General features: G+C 35.2%; 2 protein-coding genes across 3 annotated transcripts; one reads left to right on the forward strand and one right to left on the reverse strand.

Annotated features, from left to right (window-relative positions):
• Positions 1 to 831: 831 nt before the first annotated feature.
• On the forward strand, positions 832 to 1421 carry LOC106317662. The gene has a single exon (XM_013755446.1). It carries the CDS (start codon positions 951 to 953, stop codon positions 1419 to 1421), a length of 471 nt encoding a protein of 156 aa, XP_013610900.1. The 5' UTR covers positions 832 to 950.
• A 3512-nt stretch (positions 1422 to 4933) lies between these two features.
• LOC106316500 (auxin-responsive protein IAA28-like) lies at positions 4934 to 6368 on the reverse strand. Of its 2 annotated transcripts, none has more exons than XM_013754402.1 (4): positions 6117 to 6368; positions 5584 to 5895; positions 5276 to 5340; positions 4934 to 5161 (listed from the first exon to the last, which is right to left on the reverse strand). In XM_013754402.1, exons 1-4 carry the CDS (start codon positions 6242 to 6244, stop codon positions 5103 to 5105), a joined length of 564 nt encoding a protein of 187 aa, XP_013609856.1. In that variant the 5' UTR covers positions 6245 to 6368; the 3' UTR covers positions 4934 to 5102. The 2 variants fall into 2 exon arrangements, with proteins under 2 accessions (XP_013609856.1, XP_013609857.1); XM_013754403.1 differs by having other exon boundaries at positions 4934 to 5165.
• Between the last annotated feature and the right edge of the window lie 1972 nt (positions 6369 to 8340).

The raw sequence follows: 8340 nt of genomic DNA on the forward strand, positions 1-8340 counted from the left end.
CTACCCAAGTTCTTCTTCACACATGAGTTGCAGAAAGCCAAGGAGGTCAGCGTCACTCAAATCCGGTCAAGTGAGAACTCAGCCGACCTCTTCACCAAATCACTTCCCACCAGCACATTCAGGAAGCTCATGCAGCAGATTGGCATGCGAAGACTCAAGGACCTTCAGTGATGTCCAAATCAGGGGGAGTAATGTGTGTTGTACTCTTTTTCCTGTCATTGGTTTCCCTTTTTACCACATTGGGTTTTTGGGTTTTCCGGGAGAGGTTTTAATGAGGCAACGTTAGCACATTACAAGCCCGATAGGTTATGGCATCCAAGGGGGAGTGTTATAAATCTATGATATGGATATGTGGATTGCCATTAACCATCAAGGAGGTTTACATCTGACCCGACTATCCGGTCCGTCTACATCCGTCCAAGACTAGACTCATTCAGCCGGAGCATTTATGAGCTTTGACCAAGTCTAGATCTTTGTGGTCAATATGTATTAAATGTGTAGATTCTAAACCCTTATGAACCTCCACTATATATTGATAGTGAGAGCTAATGAGAAAGACACAACTTTCACAACAACAATTCTCTCATATTTCTAACACCTATAATAAAATTTATTTATCATTCATTTAAACATTAACGTTCTAGACTTTTCAGCCTATGTGATAAACAATCTTAAAGAGGATGATGACAATTGTGGTCAAAGTTTCTGAGAGACGGCACATATTGTTATTCAGCTTTTGCGATTTGCTTTCTGTTTTATAACCAAAAATAGATGAAAATACCTTCTAGTATTTCTAAATATGGCAGCGGCAGCAGTAACGGTCTAGCTAGTTGTCATCTAATGGACATTTATATATAGGTCACACCTTCACCTGTTCAAATACGTTCCGTAAGCACCAAGACTCGACGATAAATCAACATTCAAGAAAACATAGCAAACGATTAATCCAAATGGCAAGAAACCAAGGCTTGTGGCTCTTCGTGGCGGCGGTTGTGGCCGTAGCATTGTTACCCGCACCGACAATGGCGGGACGTCTAGAGCTAAGGAACGAGATCGAAGGGGTCGCCGTCCGGAAAGCGAAGCTGTCCATGCGGTGCTGGTCGAACGAGGACGACCTCGGGTGGGACGTGATAAAGCCAATGGAGTCACGGCTGTGGAAGTTCACGACAATGAACATGTGGCCGTTTCAGAAGACTGAGTTTCGGTGCCAGTTTCGAAGCGGGTTTGGAACAACGAACCAAGAAGTGGTGACCGTGTTCTCTGTCAAAAGCGGGTTTCGGAGGGAGTGCGGATTCTTAGGAGACGAGTGCACTTGGGTAGCGAAGAGAGATGGGTTCTATCTGAGGAAGGTCATAAAGGACAAGGATGATACTAAGACCTTTGTTGATATCCTCAAAAGCAAATGGGTTTGGAAATGGTGATTTTTAAAAATATTTTTGTACATTTCTTTTATCAAACAACATTCATTATACGGTTAAATCCATACATACATGACCGGTCCTAAAATTTATAAGACTTGAAATAATTATGGATTACAAACTAAATGACTAATATTTTTTTCGTAAACTGAACGTATGCTTAAGCCAAGTTTGGTCGGTCGGAAAACTATTCCAATAAATTATTTATTCAATCATATATGGTTTACATGGGAAAATACTATACTTCTGGTTCCAACTTTTTCTGCTAATGAATCCGAATATATGTTCAGATTCTTCAAAAAATAAGTTACGCTCAAACTCTAAAAATTATCATTAAATCAAAATAAAACTATTTCTGAGATGAATACTAGCCCGTCAACTAGATTTGTAGTCATATGCACCAAATGATCAAATATATATTAGTTAATACGGGTGCAATTTAGAGACTAAAACAAATGTTGTATCTCACCAATGACTACAAACCACAAACTACATGTTTAGCTTTGATAAAAACATGACTACAAACCACAAACTACATGTTCAGATCATCTAGCCAATCAATATTTCCTATTATGTTGTACGAAAAACATATTTCTTATTTTATTTTTTATCCCTTTGTGTTAGACTAGGGCAATAGCATACTGAGAGAGAGATTCATACGCTTATAACACACAAGTATACGCTAATTCTGTTTGATAAACAAAAGAATGCATTTGACAACTTGCGTTTTGGAAACCAATAAATAACTGTAAGTTCATATCATTATCCACTTTTCCTTATCTCTAGGAGGAACGTAGCACTACCTTTATCTTCCCCAAGAACATCATATACCCTTCTCATTGTTTCCCTTCATTATATCTTACTCAAATATAATAAATATATTCCAATCTATTGAACCACTCAACCACACAAGCTCATTAGAGATGGGTGTGGTGATACTTCGATAGATTGGAGACTAAACATATTAAACTTGACTAAAGACAATTCTCCAACAAAAGTAAGAACAGAAACTAAAACCAACTCTTGAACGGATCAGATGCTCAATAGATCTCTTCTAGATAAGATGGTTCCTGAGGCTAGAAGAACATCTTCACGAAGTAACTGAAAGCGTCTGGTGACTCGCTATCCTCTGCACTTGGATTCCACATTGCTTCCGCCGAAGGAAGTGATTCTATCACTGCATCAGCCAAGTCAGTGATGAAGGATGTGGTGAGACCTAGTGCTGGGACACGTCCCCAGTTCTCTATCCCTGACTCCAAAGCTAACTCCCTATACTCCATGTCTATCTCTTCAAGAGTCTCAATGTGCTCACTCTCACAAAACTGAAATTCAAAGACAAGAAAGCCAGAATGTTCAGTAACCAACCATGTACGCGGATTATTATATGTTCGCTCACCTGACTGGAACGGCTAGTAGACTCTTGACACCGTCCTTACCAAGGTCGACAAGAACCTCAACAGTGTATGGCTCATTCATTATCAAGTCAATACACTCTTCCATCTGTTTCTGGTACGGATTACCAGAGTTCTCTACATAGTAACTGGAACACCATGCGCACTGAAGAATATCATAACCTAAATATATACAGACAAGGGACCAATTAAACCAGAGTCTGGACTATAAATTTCTTTTGAATGGCATTGAGCTAAAGACAGAAACTCTCTCTGAGAACATGACCTGTACATGGCATAAACCAATCGAAAAGAGAACCCTAACCTCGGGAATCTGTAAGCGTCAGGCTTCAGAAGAGGAGAACACCAGACGATAACGACGTCGCCTCCACAGCGAGACAGAGAGGTAACTGCAACTTTTCCATTGGAGTAGATTGGCGTGTTTGTTTGTTTCAAACTTTATACGTTTCCCTTATTGGGCCTGAAATAAATATATAGGCCTAAATATGGCATTAGAGACCCAAATATTTGCCAATATTTGAACTAACATGCACAGTCATAATCTTTACTCATGTATGGCATTAGAGACCCAGTTTAAGCAACCTTTCTAAAATTAGTCATAATCTTTCTACATACTCTCACACGCAAAATATAAGCCTGAGGACTACTTTGATTTCATTTCTTCTCTATTTCATCCGGTTCAGTTTTAGTTTTGATATCGTATAGAGAAATAGATTTAAAATATTACAGGAGGGTTTCTGTTCTGTTGAAACCGTTAATTTGGTTTATAAAATGATAGGCTTGTTATTTTACTACTAAAGAAACGATATTAGAATAAGACATGCAACCTTGGGCAGAGATGAATTTATATGATAAATAGTTAAAACATATAATATTTAAAAACTTTAATTTTTAAATTTGATTGATTTTTTTTTACATCTATGTACTTATGTTGTTTTTAGTTACTATATAATTAGCATTCTGATGAGCCGATCAATATCTTTTTAAAAATGAGCCAAAAAATAACAGATAGATAATGGGCCTAAGGAGTTGGGAATCATAGGTAGGTTTTCAGATTGTTAGGGTAATTAAAATTTCAGTAATTAATTACTTAGAAACTTTATTGTAGTCTGGTACATTGAACCTGTACTTATGGAAATTATCAATATTTACCACAAATATATTTGGTAAGTTGTTTTTGATGCTCGAAATAGTAGACTTGGAGACAAAGTATATTTTTTTCTGAATAGAACTTACCATATAGAACTGTTTCAAAATAACTTATCAAGTTTTAGTATATGCTGGACACATAATCACTTTAAATTTTACGTGAGATGGATGTCATACACCGGTATTATACGAGAATCAAACAATCCACATTTCTTTAAACTATACTATTTAAAAACTTTTTGGACATATGATCTAGACGTTTAAGTTCCTATTGGACCTATGCTTAAACTATATCAACGCTCTCTGTTGCTAGAAGTTTTTATATTAACGTTTTAAAAACTTGTTAGACTTATGATTATGATCAGCTCAAACATTCTTCCTGCATGAATGAAAACCCTTTTAAAGATTATATCTCTGATAAACTCATTTCTATTTAAACAGATCTAATGGAGATGGAAAATAGTTATAGTCTAAACGCTCATCTCTATTGTCTCTACTAAAATGATGTTTTTAATATTTAATCCAATGTTTTCTTTCGTCAAGTTTAAAAAAAAGCAATAACAATACTATTGGTGTCAGAAGACAGAAGAACCATCGACTACTCTATTATCAATAGTTTTTATTTAGTTAAAGTGTGAATTATTATATTCCCTACTTTTTTTACTTAGAAGTATGTCACTATTTTTTAAGGGTCTCTCGTTAATATAAAAAGTGTTATAACAATGTACAAACACGGCCGATTTATGTTATGTTCTACATAATTAATTGTTAGCCTAATGTTTGTCCAAATTTAATATAAGACTGCCACATAAGCAACAAAAAGACGTTAAGTGTTCACATCTCATCAAGTTTATATTGTAATTAATATAAAATTGAAGTTACAAACTTTTAAAAGATTCTCAAATAATATATATTGGATTCTGTTTCTACTATCTTTATAGTTTATACTCACGATAACATAATAATACCACCCATCTTAAACAAACAGCATATTTACACATATTCGTCTTCCATAAGCAAAAAAAAAAACATTGAACATAAGTTGGAAAAACAAAATCTAACCAACCAATTAAAGAAATCTCAGTAAATCAAGCCAAGCCACATGGTTTACATAAATTACACTTTAAACAAAACATCGAACTGATGATATTGGTAACCTCACTTTATTCCTTGCCATGTTTTCTAGCAGGGGAAACACAACAAAACGTATACATTAATTTTAATTTCAGATGTAAATAAGGCATTACGTTGTATTTGTACAGTCTGAAAAAAAATTAGTGAGAAAAGTAATCTTACGTGAGAGCATGGAGGCGTGTGAGGTCTTTAAAACGTGCAATCTCTTCACTGTCGATACAAACATCCTAAGCAATATGGTAAACTATGTCATCAATTTGTCCAATGATGAAAAACACCAAAAACATTTTGTAGACCTTTTTAAATAGTATCATGGGAAAAGAAATTAGTCAACTCTTTTTAGGAAACTAATTGTTTTATCTATATTATGTATCTACTTTTGTTTTGTTGAGTTTAAAAAAAATATAAAATGATTTTTGATGATAAAGATAGTCAATATTGAGTTAATTTTGCTCGATTCATCAACTTACTCCCACGGAACATCTCCGACCAGAACGGTATCTCCTTCAGTGTCTTCGTAGACCAAAGTGTATTGTCTGTTTACATCAGCCAAATCTTTCTTAGAGAAGAGTTGGTCAACAGCATGTGAAAGCTGTTGGTAGTTGTTAAAAGCGGAGAGGTTGACTTTTCTTCCAACGGGAACTCCTTCCATATTGATCTTAACGTACAACTCTCTCAATTCATCGTTCACTCCCTTCTTCATCTCCTCTTTTGGCTGCACCGTAAGGTTTCGCCGGGATGATCTTACCGGCGGCCATCCCACCACCAGAGCTGTCTCAGCCCTGTTTTATCCAAAACCGTATTATAGTTCATAAACAAGTTTTATACATAATCAGAGCCTAAATACACACTAATATCCAAAAACTATGGAAAATAAATTTTCTTTCTATTTAACATATCCAAAGTGGGAAAATAACTAATACTATTTAAGATGTAAGGTGACCTTAAATCCATTGATAAACAAGTTCCTAATGACGAGATTGTAAGAACGAACTAAGAGAACCTGTTATTGAAAACAAATGCTGTTTCTTTGGTGAGGCTTCTTTGTGTAGATTCATTGATGTTGTTGTTGGATGTGAATTGTTGACAGGGAGGAGCCAGTCTAAGCTCCAATCTCTTCTCTTCTTCCATTTCTAAGTTTGTGTTGTGTTTTGGTGTTGGGGAGTAGAGTATTATATGGGTTGTTGGTTGGCAAGGAACTACAATCTCAGTCTTTACAAAAGTACCTTTTATTTTCTAATATAAGAAAATACATTTTTATTTGCATAAATAGTCATCTAGCAGAGATCTTACATATATGGATTCAAAATGTCAAGGTGATTTTACATACGTGTATGAATATGACACGAATTGATGGATGTTGTTTGTTTTCTTTACCGCTGTACGTGTATGATAACATACGTACTTTTTGACACTTTGGATTTTAATTTCATACCAATATATATGTGTGTAACCATATTTACATATCATGACTCATGAGACAAAAACATATATCATGCATATGATTGTCATGTGATCATCAAAACCTTCATCATCATCGTCTCCATAACCCCATCTTAAAGTATTTTATGTATGTATGAAAAAAGGAGTATGGAGAATGGAGGCCGACAAAAAAAAGAGAGGAAAGAGATTCCTAGGCATGCTTAAATGAGTACCTACCAAATAAAAGGAGGAAAGTAGTAGGTCTTCGTTTCTTCCTCGCTTCTTCTGTTTACTTTTTTTTCAGAAAAGTTTTTTGTTACTAAACCAAATATATTTTTAAGAAATTGTATGTATACTGGCACTGTTAACTCTCTTTTTTTTTTTTCAAATTCCACTACTATTTTTTTCTTTGCTGCAATTTGGCCTCCATAATGCTTATCCTTTTTCAAATTACATAATTGATTGGTTTAGGAAAATATTATAAACAACAAAAAAGGAAGAAGGGCAAAGGGCCAATTACCAACCCATTAGAAAGTACAGTATGTTAAATTAAAGCTAATGATAGCAATACGATAATCAAGTGTAACTTCAAAAAAAAAAGTGTAACTTCAGAAATATATCTAGACAGTTTTAAGGATCTTTCACCTCGATCTAAGAAAATAAATAGCTATCGCATAATCAAATAAGTTGCAATTAAATGGTTGAAAAATACGAACTAAAATGAGCTAATTTTAACATTTACACCCAAAAAAAACTAAACGAGCTAGTTAGGGTATTTCAAGTGTCTTCTCTGATATAGAAGCACTGAGGCTGAATGGCAAAATAAACGCCAGTAAGTTTGTGGCTCAACCTAAAAGTTCATGACACAGATTCAGTTAGCCATAGACGATCATATATTAAGACTAACAAACTCATGGACAAACACTCATTTTATGGCAGCTTTACATTGGCCATGATTTACGAGTATTCATCTAGTTACAATAATTAGCTCGGTTGATTATGAGATCATTACTATATATCATGACTAATCATCTCAGTAATGATAAAAACTTGTGATATATATAAATAGCTATCGCATAATCAAATAACTCAAAAAAATATTTTTATTAGTTCTAGCTGTGCAGTAACTCAAAAATATTTTTATATGCGTATGTCCGTTGTAGACGATCTAATGGGAAGGCTATTGTATTGCCAATCAGATAAATCCCATTTTGTCTATGTCCATTCCTGAATTCCTTAAACATAATTAATAAGTACATATGCATGAAGCAATATATTTGGATAGATTCATAAAGAAATGATGTATCCTGGTACATAGACCCGAATTACTGTAGGAAATGGATTACATCCTTCCATAAGGCCCATCGAATAACATACCCTAGCCCGGCAAACTTGACTAGTTTAATCGGTTTAAGCGGCTAAAGGTGTCGGCTCGATCCCAGAGTACTTTTAGCCGATCAGCTAAGCCGACTAAATACGCTCAGCTTATAGAGAACAGTACCAAGACCCGCATACTCGGCCTTTAACGACAGGGCCCAAAGGACGACACGATTAGGGCATCACGGACGGTTACACTATAAGAGAGGATGAGGAGACAACGAAAAGAGGACTTTTGGACAACACACACAGAGGCAGCTAGATCTAGGGTTTTTCAATCATCTCTTTGATCCTGTTGCTTAAACCTTTGATCTTGTCTCCTTATTTCCCGTCGATCTTGTAACCTCTTGTTTGATTCTAATGAAAACGTCTTTAGTCACCCCATTCCTAAGTTCATTATTCTAATCAACCGAATCCTGTACAAACAA

Source organism: Brassica oleracea, chromosome C9 (assembly GCF_000695525.1).
Source record: "Brassica oleracea var. oleracea cultivar TO1000 chromosome C9, BOL, whole genome shotgun sequence".
NCBI classification, from domain to species: domain Eukaryota; kingdom Viridiplantae; phylum Streptophyta; class Magnoliopsida; order Brassicales; family Brassicaceae; genus Brassica; species Brassica oleracea.

Coding starts and splice junctions, on each gene's coding strand:
- LOC106317662 (XM_013755446.1), top strand. CDS start 951: ATGGCAAGAAACCAAGGCTTGTGGCTCTTCGTGGCGGCGGTTGTGGCC.
- LOC106316500 (XM_013754402.1), bottom strand. CDS start 6,244: ATGGAAGAAGAGAAGAGATTGGAGCTTAGACTGGCTCCTCCCTGTCAA. Junction 5,896..6,116: donor GCATTTGTTTTCAATAACAG/GTTCTCTTAGTT, acceptor TGGATAAAACAG/GGCTGAGACAGCTCTGGTGG. Junction 5,162..5,275: donor ACACGCCTCCATGCTCTCAC/GTAAGATTACTT, acceptor TTCCCCTGCTAG/AAAACATGGCAAGGAATAAA.